Source organism: Salmo salar, chromosome ssa25 (genome assembly GCF_905237065.1).
Source record: "Salmo salar chromosome ssa25, Ssal_v3.1, whole genome shotgun sequence".
NCBI lineage: Eukaryota > Metazoa > Chordata > Actinopteri > Salmoniformes > Salmonidae > Salmo > Salmo salar.
In genome coordinates, this window is record NC_059466.1 from 29,055,268 (window position 1) to 29,072,047 (window position 16,780).

Genomic DNA, 16,780 nt, shown 5'->3' on the forward strand with positions numbered 1-16,780 from the left:
AAGCAGCAAATGCTTTCAACATGTTTGTAGAGTCACAAGCTTGATGTTATCATTGGGTTTTAGGAATATGAGATAAAATACTAAACTTTTGACTACTTTTATACACATAACTGAATTTGTCCCAATACTTTTGGTTCCCTAAAATGGGGGATTATGCACAAAAAGTGCTGTAATTTCTAAACAGTTCACCCGATATGGATGAAAATACCCTCAAATTAAAGCTGACACTCTGCACTTCAATCTCATAGTCGTTGTATTATTTCAAATCCAATGTGTTGGAATACAGAGCCAAAAAAACAACAAAATGGTCACTGTCCCAATACTTTCGGAGATCACTGTAGGTGTACTCCTAACGCAATTCAAAAGTCTAATACATCCACAGTGTGATTTCAACAGATTTGTTCTTATTTTGTGTCAAATTAGCCAATTATTGTCTTCTGTTAAAGTTAAATAACAAAATGCTGACCTTGTTTAGTGTTATCTAGTCCAAATACAGCAGGATGGCACTATTTGTATCACTGTCAATGGGGGACGTTTATTTTGAAGGCAAACCGCAAATTCCACTATTGTGGCTAGCGCTGTGGGTGATTACTACTGCCTGAATCAGTCTTGTTTTCATGGAATTAACTTTTGTTGGAACATCATCTAGCTTCAACACTTGCTAAACGGTGGGAATAACAGGACTGGAGTGGGAGGTTGAAAGACGATGTTGTGGTGAATCGACGATACATTATTGTATATTCAGGATGTAGCCAGTTATGCAATGATTTGTAGCTATATGTTAACGCCAGCTAGCCAGCTGTTTTAACGTTAGTGTAACGTGACATGATGATGGGACCGAGGCCCATTGCTAGCTAGCTAACGTTAGTAGTTAAAGTGTTTGACAGTTAGTCACGCTATCTTGTTGACACTAACTAAGTAGCTCGCTAAAATAAGTTATTGATTTGCGCAGTGTCGACGCTGAATCAAAATGTGACAGACACAGCTGTGTATTGGGATGTCACGTCAAATAAATAATTTCCATTTCCATCCTGTGTGAAAATGCGACACTGCTCGTGTGATGGCCTGCCACAACGTTAAGCTTGATTGCCAGTTAGCAATATGTGGCTACAGTTATTAATTAATAAGATACTGACTAAAGACACGTTAGATAAAACTAAACGTTGTTTACTAATCAAACGTATTTGGAGTAAATTCTAATGGTAAATTAAGCTAGCTAGCTCGTTGCTTGATCAGCTAGCTTGCTTGTTGTGGTCAGCCATGGCAGTTAGTTATGTGATTGTGGTTTCATAGCACGTAGGCCTGTCACCACCTCCCCATACAATGTGAATATGTAGTTAGGAAATTGCTATACAATATTCTTTATTTTCCAGCCTGATCTTGAATCGAGCTGCCATGTAAATAACCCCCGCTCGTCCCTCATCACACAATAGCAAGAATTAAGATTGCTAGCAAAAGTAGCTAGCTACCACTCCCCCTATTTTCAGTAGACTTTATTGAATGCAGTTCCTAGTATCAGCCCAGCAGATGATGTTGTAGCTACACCAACAACAGCTGTACGATAGGAGCTTGGCATGCATGGGCTTTCAGATCTATCATTGTCCTGTCTTGCACACAAGTCTAAGATTGCCAAGCCTCTGCTGGAGTGGTGTCAAACTTGCCGCCATTGGATTCTGGAGCATTGGAAAAGCGTTCAATGGAGTGATGAATTACGCTTCACCATCTGGCGGTCTGATGGACAAATCTGGGTTTGGCGGATGCCAGGAGAACGCTGTCTGCCCCAATGCATAGTGCCAACTGTAATGTTTGGTGGAGGAGGAATAATGGTCTGGGGCTGTTTTTCATGGTTCAGCTAAGCCCCTTAGTTCCAGGGAAGGGAAATCTTAAAGCTACAGCATATGGCGTTCTAGACAATTCTGTGCTTCCAACTTTGTGGCAACAGTTTGGGGAAGGCCCTTTCCTGTTTCAGCATGACAATGCCCCCATGCACAAAGCTAGGTCCATACAGAAATGGTTTGTACAGATTGGTGTGGAAGAACTTGACTGGTCTGCACAGAGCCTGGACCTCAAACCCAACGAACACCTTTGGGATGAATTGGGACACTGACTGCAAGCCAGGTCTAATCGCCCAAAATCAGTGCCCGACCTCACTAATGCTCTTGTGGCATAATGGAAGGAAGTTCCTGCAGCAATTTTCCAACATCTATAGGAAAGCCTTCGCAGAAGAGTGGAGGCTGTTATAGCAGCGAAGGGGGGGACCAACTCCATGTTAATGCCCATGATTTTGGAATGAGATGTGTGATGAGCAGGTGTCCACATACTTTTGGTCATGTAGCATATACGGTCCACTGAAAGGGTTCTCTGAATACTGTCAGCTGTAGTTTCAGTCCTGTGTGCTGCTGCATTCCTCTTCCCCTTTCACCCCTCCACCCACATAGCCACACATTCATGCTGAAACGCCTCAGACTGACCTATTTTAGCTCTTACACAATTCCTGCCATGGCAGATTGTGCTGCTACATCTCCAAAGCTGCTTACAAAGACCCTAAACCAGTAGTAGGTTTCTATTTTGCCATATCCCCACAGTTTGACATGGTCTCAGCATTGGCTTCTTGTGCACTGTTAGCCCATTCTTAGATGGTAATGTAAAACATATACCGTCTATTCACAAACCTGTCTGCCGCCCAGTGGCAAAGCTTGGATGTTAAAGGACTAGGCTCGCCTACACTCCATAACAGTACATTCGTGGGTACAGTCTGTGATTTGAACATGAATGTAAGCCTAAATGTCTTATTTATTTTACTAAAATGCTATAGGTTAGATGAACTGAGCATCATCAAACCGTCATCATGAGGAAATACAACTTGCAACATAGAAACCGAGAGCTAAGACACCTGTTAGACTTCCTAGTTCATTGGGGTCAGTGCATAGCAGAACAGCCTGGGGGGGCACCTGTTAGACTTCCTAGTTCATTGGGGTCAGTACATAGCAGAACAGCCTGGGGGGGCACCTGTTAGACTTCCTAGTTCATTGGGGTCAGTACATAGCAGAACAGCCTGGGGGGGCACCTGTTAGACTTCCTAGTTCATTGGGGTCAGTGCATAGCAGAACAGCCTGGGGGGGCACCTGTTAGACTTCCTAGTTCATTGGGGTCAGTGCATAGCAGAACAGCCTGGGGGGGGGGGTGAGCAAGTGGGCTGTCCATTATTTCTGCTGGTTGGTTCCCATACATAGAGGACAGTGATCCTGTCAGAGACTAATCGTCTAGACTCATACTCAACCAGCTGCTTTGGACAGCACGTCAAAGAACAGCTCACATTTCTTGGGAAACTTTCTTCCTCACTCACTATAAATATTTTGTTCTTCCCTGGGTTAGTGTTCAGACTCCAGGTCCACACCCCAGTTCTCTCTACGGCTGTTTGATCGTCCATGCAGGCCTTGGGCCTGAAGCAGGGTGTCAGGTATACATAGTTACTATGCCAACATCTAAGGCTGCTGGAAACCTGACAGAAACCTGATCTCTAAATGTATTTCACTTCATCTGAGTGTTGTTTCAGTGCCTCAGTTCAGTTCATCTCCAGCAGTCTTTATTTTACTGATGTGACTGAGGGCTGTGCTGTTGTACATCTGACCTCTACAGCTGACTTCCTGTTATGACTGTGTTTCTCAGGGTTTGTGTTAAGACTGGATAAAGACGGAGTCTTGTCATCCATCAGTAGGCCTATCTCACTATTTTGTGTTGATTGGATGAACAGTCTTTTCGTCTAACAGTATCTCACTATTCCCACTACGCTGGCAGTGGGAACTACCCACTTTATCATGCTGTGATGCAGAGTAGCATGTAGCAGCGATACAGAAAGCTTATGTTGGCCAATCTTGCTCCTTACTGACCCCTTACAGTTATGTGTGGAGATAAGTTAGAAAGACATGCTGCAGGTCCTATGTACAGCAGAGGAGGCTGGTGGGAGGAGTCCCTGGAGGGCAGGTTCATTATAATGGCTGGAATGGAATCAATCATCAAATAACATTATATTTATAAAGCCCTTTTTACATCAGCGGAGTGCTTATACAGAAACCCAGCCTAAAACCCCAAACAGCAAGCAATGCAGATGCAGAAGCATGGAGCAGATGTCAATGGAATGGAGTCAAATGTGGTTTCCGTATGTTTGATACCGTTCCATTCATTCCATTCCAGTCTTTACAATGAGCCCATCCTCCTATAGCTCCTATCACTGTTTTTCATTCTTATCTTTGAGACTTGTTAGTAAGTCAGAATTGAATGATATCAAAATGTATTTGGCGTCATCTCAACTCTCTCTCCTTCTCCTCTTTCTCTCCTTCTACAGGTGAGTGGCTAGTCCGTCACGCCGAGCCTGCGTTGCCATGGACGCCTGTGCCCGTATCCGAGGAGTTCCTCTCAGGACCCGAGCCTCCAGGAAAGAGGTTGGAGTCAGAATGCCATCTTCTGATTGACTGATCGATTGGTTGATTTAATATAATTCTTGATGGCTTGGTGCTGTGTGTGAGGCCGTTCATGTGTGTAACCTGAGTTAACCTCTAATTGTGTGTAGGTGGTGCGTGACGGCGGGACTCCGTGTATGAAGAGCCTTCTGAGCAGCAGAAAGGAGCTGTGCAGCGTGGGATTGGAGCTGCAGACCAGAGACACTCCATGCTTGACTGAGGTATGTGTCACAGCTCTCACCCACACTTTGATTATGACTTCATGATATGCAGAATTTCCCTGACTTGTCCCTTTCTTCCCTCAGATCCATTTTGTGTGTTTGCCTGGCCACTCTGAAGGAGAGGATCTAACTCTACAGGTGACAGTTACTGCACCAGCTCTGACTTCTGTAGTTCAATTAATGTCTTATTAATTGATGTTATTAATGTGTTATTTGTGTGTTCTGTCCCTGTCCCCAGGCCCTGTCTTCTCTCCCGGGGGACCTGGTGGAGCTGCTGAGGTCTCTCCATGTCACCAGCCTGAAAAACGAAGAGGTGCTGCTACTGAAGGACAGCAGGAGATCAGCCGACAGGAGGGACTCTTCTACTCAGGTTAACATGACAGGAGAGGAAGTTTCTAATAGGTAAAGGGGAGAGACTGTGTTTCTCAGGTCTGTAGACTGCTTCAGAGGAAATACAGTATTTCACAGGTAGATAAGAGTTCAATATACAGTACCCTTAAAGTTTGGACTCACCTACTCATTCCAGGGTTTTTCTTTATTTTTACTATTTTCTGCATTGTAGAATAATAGTGAAGACATCAAAACTATGAAATAACACATGGAATCATGTAGTAACCAAAAAAGTGTTAAACAAATCAAAATATTTTTGAGATATTTCAAAGTAGCCACCCTTTGCCTTGATGACAGCTTTGCACACTCTTGGCATTCTCTCAACCAGCTTCTTGAGGAATACTTTTCCAACAGTCTTGAAGGAGTTCCCACATATGCTGAACACTTGTTGGCTGCTTTTCCTTCACTCTGCGGTCTAACTCATCCCAAACCATCTCAATTGGGTTGAGGGCTGGTGATTGTGGAGGCCAGGTAATCTGATGCAGTACTCCATCACTCTCCTTCTTGGTCAAATATCCCTTAGACAGCCTGGAGATGTGTTTTGGGTCACAGCCCTGTTGAAAAACAAATGATAGTCCCACTAAGCGCAAACCAGATTGGATGGTGTATCGCTGCAGAATGCTGTGGTAGCCATGCTGGTTAAGTGTGCCTTGAATTCTAAATAAATCACAGTGTCACCAGCAAAGCACCCCCACACCTCCTCCTCCATGCTTCACGGTGGGAACCACACATGTAGAGATCATCCGTTCACCTACTCTGCATCTCACAAAGACACGGCGTTTGGAACCAAAAATCTCAAATTTGGACTAATCAGACCAAAGGACAAATTTCCACCGGTCTAATGTCCATTTCTCATGTTTATTTGGGCTGCAATCTGAGGAGCAGTTAACTCGGCTGCAGAGGATAAGTTCAGTAGAGGTAACTCTGGGTTTTTCTTTCCTGTGGTGGTTTCATCATAGCTCTTGATAGTTTTTGCGACTGCACTTGAAAAAACTAAAAAAGTTCTTGACATTTTCCGCGTTGACTGGCCTTCATGCCTTCAAGTAATGATGGACTGTCGATATTTGAGCTGTTCTTGCCATAATATGGACTTGGTCTTTTACCAAATAGTGCTATGTTCTGTATGCCATCTCTACCTTGTCGCAGCACAACTGATTGGCTCAAATGCATTAAGAAGGAAAGAAATTGCTCAAGTTAACTTTTAACAAAGCACACCTGTTAATTGAAATGCATTCCAGGTGACTACCTCATGAAGCTGGTTGAGAGAATGCCAATAATATGCTAAGCTGTCATCAAGGCAAAGGGTGGCTACTTTGAAGAATCTCAAATATATAAAATAGATTTTGATTTGTTTAACCTCTCTCGGGTATGTGGGACGAAATCGTCCCACCTAGTCAACAGCCAGTGGAATCGAGTGGCGCGAAATTAAAAAACCTTAAAAATGCTATAACTTCAATTTCTCAAACATATGACTATTTTACACCATTTTAAAGACAAGACTCTCGTTAATCTAACCACATTGTCCAATTTCAAAAAGGCTTTACAACGAAAGCAAAACCTTAGATTATGTCAGGAGAGTACCCAGCCAGAAATAATCACACCCATTTTTCAACCTAGCATATAATGTCACAAAAACCAAAACCACAGCTAAATGCAGCACTAACCTTTGATTATCTTCATCAGATGACACTCCTAGGACATTATGTTATACAATGCATGCATGTTTTGTTCAATCAAGTTCATATTTATATCAAAAACCAGCTTTTTACATTAGCATGTGACGTTCAGAACTAGCAAACATACCGAAAACTTCCGGGGGAATTTACTAAATTACTCACGATAAATGTTCACAAAAAACATAACAATTATTTTAAGAATTATAGATACAGAACTCCTTTATGCAATCGCGGTGTCAGATTTTAAAATAGCTTTTCGGCAAAAGCACATTTTGCAATATTCTGAGTAGATAGATCGCCATCACGGGCTAGCTAATTTGACACCCACCAAGTTTGGCGTTCACTAAACTCAGAATTACTATAAGAAAAATTGGATTACCTTTGCTGTTCTTCGTCAGAATGCACTCCCAGGACTTCTACTTCAACACCCAATGTTGTTTTGGTTCCAAATAATCCATAGTTATGTTAAAATATCCTCTGTTTTGTCCGTGCGTTCAGGTCCCTATCCAAACGGTGACGCGCAGACGCATGTCGTGACAAAACATTTCAAAATATTCCATTACCGTACTTCGAAGCATGTCAAACGCTGTTTAAAATCAATTTTTATGCGATTTTTCTCTTAATATAGCGATAATATTCCGACCGGGAGACATGTTTTCGTTCAAAGACTGAAAGAAGAAAATGGTGTCTTCACGTGCACCCGTGTCATTGTTCTCAGATCGACCACTTTCCAAATCCCCTACTGTTTTCCGCCCAGGGACTGCAGAGTCATCATTCCCCGTTCTGGCGCCTTCTGAGAGCCTATGGGAGCCTTAGAAAGTTCTGCCATAGGAGTTCTGTTATACTCACAGACACCATTCAAACAGTTTTAGAAACTTTAGGGTGTTTTCTATCAAAATCAAACAATTATATGCATATTCTAGTTTCTGGGCAGGAGTAATAACCAGATTAAATCGGGTACGTTTTTTATCCGGACGTGAAAATACTGCCCCCTACCCAAGAGAGGTTAACACTTTTTTGGTTACAACATGATTCCATGTGTTATTTCATAGTGTTGATGTCTTCACTATTATTTTACAATGTAGAAAATAGTAAAAATAAAGAAAAACCCTTGAATGAGTAGGTGTCAACATTTTTGACCGGTACTGTAGTTTTCAAGCTGATTCATAGGACCTTCCTTAGGCTGTGTGCAAAGGTCTGAGAGATTCTGTGTTTTCACCCTGTTAACCAGAACCAGGTGTACAGATTTCTGGGATAGTGTGGCTGCTTGTTTTCTCACCAGTGATTGCCACGTTGTCCTGCCTTGTGTCTGCTAGTGTTCAGTCTGGCTCTGCAGCTTTGTGGTTACATTGTTTGTGACTGACAGACATGCAGACATATGTGTGGTTACAGTGTGTGTGACAGACAGATAAACAGAAAGGCAGTACAACTAAAACTCAGCCCCTCTACCCACGGTGGCCAAGATAATAGTGGTGCAGAGTGTTCTATTCTGCATATTCAACAACGCATCAGACCACATGCAGACATAACAGGGCTGTCTCAGTAGAGCCCCTCTCTCTCTCTGTAAGACACAGACAGAAGAATAGAAAACTCCTTTGTGAATTCCTGTGAGTTTACATATCCAGAAACACTCAGATGGTTAGAAAGCTTTGGTCTGATGCACTCCCGGACATGGCAGGCACTGACAGTCTGCAGACTCTGTTTACCAGTGGCAAGTGTTCTAGTTTTTTATTCCTCAAAGAGCTGATTGTTCATTTGCAGTAAGAATCAACAAGGCAGCCAGCAAACTGAGTCTTTTCTCTCTCCTCCACAGCAGCAGTGCTGGCTGAAGGCGGTGTGTGTTCTGAGACCCAGCCCCAGCCAGGCCATTGTTGGTGTCTTGGTGGGCCTTCTGGGGCGTTACGCTGCGGGGGTCCGCTATGCTCTGGAGCTCCAGGCCCTCCATAAGGGCACAGCTGAGTCCTGCCAGCCCGAGGACGATAACACCAACCAGTCTGTGTCGTCCATCGAAGACGACTTTGTCACCGCTCTGGAACACCTGGAGGAGGAGGAGGACAACTGTAGGTTCATCACAACTATGTAGTGGGATGTTCAATAGAGCTTGATGTGTTGCATAATCTGAAGTGTTTTTTAAATTAAGACAGTCTCGGTTACCACTGCTCTCTATCCCTCTTGTCTCTTTCCCTAGCCAATGGCTCTTATCTCCATGGAAACCAGCGTGATATGGCCTCCCAGACTGTCCCCGCCCACAAGAGAAACAAGGATTTATCAGGTTCCAGGATCATAATCAGCTCTGCCCCCAGGAAGTCCTTAACCAATCGCAGGTCTCCCCCAGAGGTGTCCATTACCGTACAGCACTCCAGAGGAGCAGAGTCCCAGTGGACCCTCTACAGCCCAAGAGCCCAGCTCCCCTCCCCCACGCGACCTGTCAGCGACTCAGAGGAATCGGATGGCTCAAGCCCTAGTCCAATCATCTTTCTAGATGAGGTTGGCTACCAGAAGAGTCTCAAAGCGACACTGGACATCCCTCAGATCCCTGGGGGGCCAACAGACAGGGTGGAGGACTCTGACTCTGAGGTCAGCGAGTTCTTCGACAGCTTTGACCAGTTTGATGACCTAGACGAACTGAGCTCAGAGAGCTGTACACTCACTCTACCTCTAGACCCGACATCCTCCATTACCCCCACCAGCCTAGATCAGAAGAAGAAGTACTCTGAAGCTGGTACTGGCAAATCGGGGTCCAAGAAAGTGTCCCGAAGCTGTTCCACCATGAACCCCCACCGTTTCGACCAGCGCACCCTACCGGCCAATGTGAAGAAACCCACCCCGCTCAGAAGCCCCCTTCCCCCTGGCTCTCCCTTCGGATCCCCTGACTCCCCCCGGCCGGCCCGGACCTCCTGTGAGGAGAGTGGAGGTCCTCTCTTCAGCCCTGTCAGCTCCTCAGCCTTCAGCCCTTTGGGAGACGGAGGAGCTCTGGATTTCTTCTGGAAGACTGAGGGAGAGGTAGGAGACGTTTCAGAGCTACGGAAACCCCAGGACCTGTGTACCCTCTACAAGACCTACTCAGACTTTGCCAGCAGTTTGTCCAAGGAGATCCTGGGCTCTGTGTGTGGATACCAGTCTCCCGTGAATCTCAACGACAACAAGAACCTGAGCTGTGTCTGTCACAAGGAGTTCCAGAACCAGTCTGGACACATCATGAAGCTGTCTGAGATCCAGGAGACGGTGACTCTCTCCAAGCTGCAGCAGAAGCCCCAGTCTCTGAAGGATGGCATCCAGAGGTTCGCTACAGACTTGGTAGAGATGAGCCTGGGCAGCGCCCTAAGAGACTTGCAGAAGGGAATGTCCTCCTGCACCACCACGCTCTGCCACCTGGCCGCCAGACTCACCTCGTCTGTCTTCCAGATGGCCTTCCAGGAGATCGGCATGCGCCATGCTTACGTCCTGAAGGAACGGGCCATCAACGGACTGGCTGGATTCCTGGTGGGAGAGGCGGTGTCAGGGGCTCTGAAAGACTTCCTGATGGTGAAGAAGCAGATGTTCAACAGCACGGTGACGCAGTTTGCCGCTGACCTGGCAGAGGAGCTGGTGTTTGAGGGGATGATGGAAGTGTGTCAGTTCTCCCATCCCTCCACCCCCCTCACCCCCAGCGATTGGTCCTTCGGGGTGGGGGAGGACGACGATGAGGAAGTGATGTCTTCCTATGCCTCGGACCTCTCAGAGTCTGTCCTCCAGGAGGCCTTCATAGAACTGTCCCAGGCTGATGTTGCCTTCAGTACCCAGGCAGCCATCAGTGTCTCTGTGGACAACATCTGCTACGTCAGCGCTGTCGACACACACACCACCTGCAGTACCGCCGCAGGCCACCAGGCTTTCCACGTTAACCCAGCCGAGGAAGGCCCAGGTCCATCAGGCGAGGATGGCTGTACGGTGAAGAAGGCGCTGTTCTGCGTGTCTGGAATGGCCAGCTGTGTACCGGTCCCCCAGGCAGGCCAGGCCATCTCCCACCTCCACGACTCAGAGGAGATCTGCCAGTGTAAGACCAGCCTGGCTCAGACCAGCCCCAAGAGGAGCTGCAGCTCAGAGAACAGAGTGGTGACCACAACGTCCTCTGATGCTACTGCTGCCACACAAACTGACCTGCTGTCAAAGACCCGCTTTCACAACTTCTCTGGCAACATGGTGGATATGATAGTGAGTGAAGCATGTGAACTGATGACTGCCACGAAGATGAAGAAGAAGGTGGAGGACTGTGCCGACTTCCTTTCTAAGACCATAGTTGGTCGGGGACCTCCATCCGGACAGGAGGGTAGTGTCACTGACCAGACCTCCCTCTACTCTCTCCACCCTCCCTTTCAGACCCCGGGAGGAGTGAACTTTGAGGCAGGCTCCAAGACCAGCAGAGCAGTCGCTGAGACCCGGCCTGTGATGATGGACACTCTAGAGGTGCCAGGGTTGGAGATGGGAGGCTGGGGAGGCAGGAAGATGGCCACCTGCGAGGAGATGGTTCGCAGCCCTGGTCACAAGTCCAACAGGACCCCTGGTACACCACCCTCGACCCCCCAGCAGCCCAGCGAGGTGTCCCAGGAGAAACAGATCAAGCAGTTCTCCAAGAAGCTGAAAGGCAAACTGGCCAAGGAGTTCTCCACCGCCACCCCTCCTCCCACCCCACACTACCAGCCAGGGCCCGAGCCCAAAGAATCCACCTCTGAGACAGACAAGGCTGACTTCATGCTCAAACTGATGAGGTCTCTGTCTGAGGAGGCAGACGGGAACGAGGAGGAGGAAGAGGAAGAGGGTAGAGTAGAAGGGGTTAACTCTGTAACTGAGACAGGAAGCCGTATGCAGCCAGAGCTCAACCTCTTGGATGGAGGACACAAGATGGCCGACAAGGGAGCCCTCCATTACGCAGAGCGCCTGGCGTGCCACATCGTCTCCATGGCGACAGAGATAGACACCCTGGGAGGAGTGGATGATGAAGGTAGAAGGACGGTGGAGGGCAGGGAGGAGCGGAGAGACAGCATGGCCCAGTTCTCAGCGCAGACTCTGAACACGCTGTGGATATACGCTGGCGAGGTGGCGGGAGAGGTGATCAGCGACGTGAAGAGGATAATGTGGTCAGGTCAGTGTCACCACAGTGCGCTCAAACAAGGCAGCCAGGAGCAGTCGGTGGAATGCCCTCACCACTACCAACCCCAGCCCAGTGAACACAGCAAAGACTGCAGGGTGGGTCGTCTGGCTGAACAGTGGTCCAATGACCTCTTGCCTGTCCTCCACCCATCCACCTCTACCCCCAGCTCTGGCCTGTCCTCTGACTACCCCAGCTGTGAGAGTGTGACAGATGAGTACGCTGGCTACCTCATCAGGGTGCTAAAGAAAGAGGGAGGCAGCAGGGAGCTGGTCCTGGATCAGTATGCTAGCCGTCTGGCCTACCGCTCCATCAAACTGGGCCTGGCCCATGCTGCCCGCAACATGAAGAGACCATCCTCCTCCAGGCACCACCACTCCAGGAGGCTCCAGCAGAATGGCTGCAGGGGACCCAATGCCGAGCCATCCGTACCCAGGGACGAAGCAGGGAGAGTGGGATCTCCTTCCAGAGACATTGACGATGGGAGCCAGAGGGAGTACATGGAGCTGGTGAACTTCGCAGAGTCGTTGGCGTGCAACATCACCTGTGATGTCACACGCAAACTTTGTGTGCCGTCGGTCCGACTACCCAAGTCCCGGACTGACTCGTGTCTGTATAAGAAGTCGAAGCTGGAGGACATGGCAGAGAGCCTGATCAGGAACTCCTTCTCATGCCCCCTGCTGTCCAAGGAGGGGAATAGCAGGCAGTACCACAGCACAGGCAGCCTGTACGACGGCGGCTACAGCAGTGGAGTCATGGAGGTTAGTTTAGTTTATTTAATATTTGTATTTGAATAGGGAAAGATACTGTTAACATGGAGATGTTAAATTAAGAAGTCTGATTCATTCTATCATCATTGCATTGTAGCATCACATCAGCTTGCTCTAATTCCCAGCGTTTGTCTCTGCAGGTTCTGGAGCACTATGCCAGGAACATAGTGGATGACACGTTGGAGATGGGCCTGGCCTCGGCAGGAAACCCAGCCCAGCAGGGTCCATACAGACACCACCACTCTGAGAGGCGAGCAGTGGGCTCTGCACTGGGGGAAACAACCTGCCAGTACTGCCAGGTCAGGAAGTCTCTGTTTTCTATGGATTACTTATGAGGATCTAGCACCCACCATTTTTTGTTTTAGGTACAGTCCTTGAGTATGCATGTTGTTTGTTTTTCCAGGTCAGGGAGTGTCTGTTCTGCTCACGGCCCAACAGGCAGCACCTCCTCGGTGGAGGAGCAGGCCAGAGGAGGAGGGGGAGGCTGGAAGGGGATGTGGGGGTATGCGGCCTGGAGATCCCTGAGATCCACATCAATCTGGACCGCAGGGCCGTGTTCGCAGAGGAGATGGTCACTACGGCGATGGAGGGGGCCAAGCGCGAGTTGAGCAACACCAGCCTGAACGCCGACAGCGGGATCGGACACGACGGGTACAGCTTCGCCGAGAGCCTGACCGCCGAGATCATGACGTCAGCACTATCCAACACATGCCAGACCACCAACCTCAGGTACCAATACACTGTGACAACGTCTGTAAGACACAACACCGGAATTGAAACCATGGAATATAACTACCTTCCAGTGCATGCAATTTAACATTGGCTGAAATAGTACTCACACACAACTACTTCATGTTTCTAAATGATTTCTTTATTCAGACGAAGGGTACTGCTATGGGATCCCCCATGGCTCCTAACTATGCTAATTTGTATGTGGGTTACATGGAGAAACAGTCAATTCTTAGTCCTCTCAAAAATTATTGCTTAACATTATTATTTGTAAACGGTATATTGATGATATTTTGGTTCTATGGAGGGGTGATGCAAAACAGCTCCAGGCATTCCATGCTTTTCTTAACCCTTGTTCTGAGCACCTGAGATTTATTATGCAATCTGACACGTCAAATCAGTTTTCTTTGTCTTCTGATTTTGTGTGAGGATAATGTTCTATACACTGATCTTTACAGGAAACCTACTGATCCTAACAGTTTGTTGAGGGCTGATAATTGTCTCCCGCTTCCCTTGAAAAACAGTTTGCCCTACAGCCAATTCTGTCCAATCAAAAGAATTAGCAAAAAACGATCAGATTTCGACAGAAATATGTCTGAGACGCAAAGAAAATTCAAGGAGAGGGGGTACAAAAATGTTCAGATTAATACTGTCATTGAGAAAATCCAAAACAAATCGAGACATGATCTCTTTCAAGGACAGTCTCGCAAAAAGAAGCATTCTTGCGTTCTAACTACCCGCTATTCAAAGCGCTCTGAACAAATTAAGGGAATCGTTCACAAACATTGGCACATTCTAAAATACGATAACAGTATCGGTCATGTGTTTTCGGACCCTCCCTTGGTCGTATTCTCGCGGGGCAGAAATCTCAGAGATCAATTGGTAAACTCTGATTTACCACACCAAAATACCCCTGCGCAAGGTCTATTTGCACCTCTACCGGATGGAAATTACAAGTGTAATGGCTGTGCTCAATGCAATGGCACTTACAAATGTAGATCCTTCAAACACCCTCAAACAGGGAAACAGATCCATATCAAAGGTGTTATCATGTGCTCCGATAAGGCAGTTATTTATCTTAGACAGTAGCAAGAAAAAGTATGTGAACCTTTTGGAATTACCTGGATTTCTGCATAAATTAGTCATACAATTTGATCTGATCTTCAGCTTAGTCACAACAATATGGTGTGTTTAAACTAATAACAAACATTATTGTATTTTTCTTGTCTATATTGAATATATAATTTAAACATTCACAGTGCATGTTGGAAAAAGTATGTGAACCCCTAGGCTAATGACTTCTCCTAAAGCTAATTGGAGTCAGGAGTCAGCTAACCTGGAGTCCAATCAATGACACGAGATTGGAGATGTTGGTTAGAGCTGCCCTGCCATATTAAAAAGAAAACTCACAGTTTGAGTTTGCTATTCACAAGAAGCATTGCCTGATGTTTGTTTATTTATTTTATTTCACCTTTATTTAACCAGGTAGGCCTGCGACCTGGCCAAGATGAAGCAAAGCAGTGCGACTAAAACAACAGAGTTACACATAAACAAAAGTACAGTCAATTACACAATCTAAAAAACTATATACAGTGTGTGCAAATGTAGTAAGATCAGGGAGGTAAAGCAATAAATAGGCCATAGTGAAGAAATAATTACAATTTAGCATTAACCTCTATGGGCTAGGTGGGACGCTTGCGTCCCACCTACTCAACAGCCAGTGTAATCCCGTGGCGCGATATTCAAATACCTCAAAAATGCAAAAACTTCAATTTTTCAAACATATGACTATTTTACACCATTTTAAAGACAAGACTCTCGTTAATCTAACCACACTGTCCGATTTCAAAAGGGCTTTACAACGAAAGCAAAACATTAGATTATGTCAGCAGAGTACCCAGCCAGAAATAATCAGACACCCATTTTTCAAGCTAGCATATAATGTCACAAAAACCCAGAAGACAGCTAAATGCAGCACTAACCTTTGATGATCTTCATCAGATGACACACCTAGGACATTGTTATACAATACATGCATGTTTTGTTCAATCAAGTTCATATTTATATCAAAAACCAGCTTTTTACATTAGCATGTGACTAGCATTCCGACCGAACACTGCCGGTGAATTTACTAAATTACTCACGATAAACGTTCACAAAAAACATAACAATTATTTTAAGAATTATAGATACAGAACTCCTTTATGCACTCGATATGTCCGATTTTAAAATAGCTTTTCGGTGAAAGCACATTTTGCAATATTCTAAGTAGAGAGCCCGGCATCACAGGGCTAGCTATTTAGACACCCAGCAAGTTTAGCACTCACCAAAGTCAGATTTACTATAAGAAAAATGTTATTACCTTTGCTGTTCTTCGTCAAAATGCACTCCCAGGACTTCTACTTCAATAACAAATGTTGGTTTGGTACCAAATAATCCATTGTTATATCCAAATAGCGGCGTTTTGTTTGTGCGTTCAAGACACTATCCGAAAGGGTAAATAAGGGTGACGAGCATGGCGCATTTCTAAATATTCCATTACCGTACTTCGTCAACCGCTGTTTAAAATCAAATTTTATGCCATTTTTCTCGTAAAAAAGCGATAATATTCCGACCGGGAAATCGTTTTTTATTACAAAGACAGTGAAAGTAAAAGCATGCTATCCCCTCATGCACGAGCCTCAGTCTAATGGCCCTCTGATAGAGCACTTGCCAAACGCGCTAATGTGTTTCAGCCTGGGGATGGAATTACATCGTTCAGCTTTTTCCTGCCTTCTGAGCGCCCATGGGAGCCGTAGGAAGTGTCACGTCATGCCAGAGATTATTTGTTAGAGATGATCAAGGAGGGCAAGAACTTGTCAGACAGGCCACTTCCTGTAAGGAATCTTCTCAGGTTTTGGCCTGCCAAATGAGTTCTGTTATACTCACAGACACCATTCAAACAGTTTTAGAAACTTTAGGGTGTTTTCTATCCAAAGCCAATAATTATATGCATATTCTAGTTACTGGGCAGGAGTAGTAACCAGATTAAATCGGGTACGTTTTTTATCCGGCCGTGCAAATACTGCCCCCTAGCCCCAACAGGTTAACACTGGCGTGATCGATGTGCAGATGATGATGTGAACCATGCCTCGAACAAAAGAGATCTCAGAAGACCTGATATTAAGAATTGTTGACTTACATAAAGCTGGAAAGGGTTACAAAAGTATCTCTAAAAGCCTTGATGTTCATCAGTCCACGGTAAGACAAATTGTCTATAAATGGAGAAAGTTCAGCACTGTAGCTACTCTCCCTAGGAGTGGCCGTCCTGCAAAGATGACTGCAAGAGCACAGCGCAGAATGCTCAATGAGGTTAAGAAGAATCCTAGAGTGTCAGCTAAAGACTTACAGAAATCCCTGGTACATG

At 46.0% G+C, this 16,780-nt stretch overlaps 1 protein-coding gene across 7 annotated transcripts in view; it reads left to right on the forward strand.

The window, feature by feature from the left end:
• Positions 1 to 558: 558 nt before the first annotated feature.
• Positions 559 to 16,780, forward strand: part of akap11 (A kinase (PRKA) anchor protein 11) — a 29,862-nt gene continuing 13,640 nt past the window's right edge. For 3 of the 7 annotated variants that reach the window (XR_006762018.1, XM_014173902.2, XM_014173907.2), the window contains exons 1-9: positions 559 to 668; positions 4,346 to 4,442; positions 4,571 to 4,681; positions 4,766 to 4,819; positions 4,920 to 5,051; positions 8,561 to 8,807; positions 8,936 to 12,636; positions 12,786 to 12,944; positions 13,049 to 13,374. Coding sequence is in view for 6 of the 7 variants with exons in the window: in XM_014173902.2 (XP_014029377.2) it covers positions 4,383 to 4,442; positions 4,571 to 4,681; positions 4,766 to 4,819; positions 4,920 to 5,051; positions 8,561 to 8,807; positions 8,936 to 12,636; positions 12,786 to 12,944; positions 13,049 to 13,374 (4,790 nt within the window). In the remaining variant the exon portion in view is untranslated. Of the gene's footprint in view, positions 715 to 3,375; positions 3,461 to 3,511; positions 4,160 to 4,345; positions 4,443 to 4,570; positions 4,682 to 4,765; positions 4,820 to 4,919; positions 5,052 to 8,560; positions 8,808 to 8,935; positions 12,637 to 12,785; positions 12,945 to 13,048; positions 13,375 to 16,780 lie in introns of those variants that run through there. The other 4 variants (XM_014173904.2, XM_014173906.2, XM_014173903.2 and 1 more) reach the window with 4 other exon arrangements.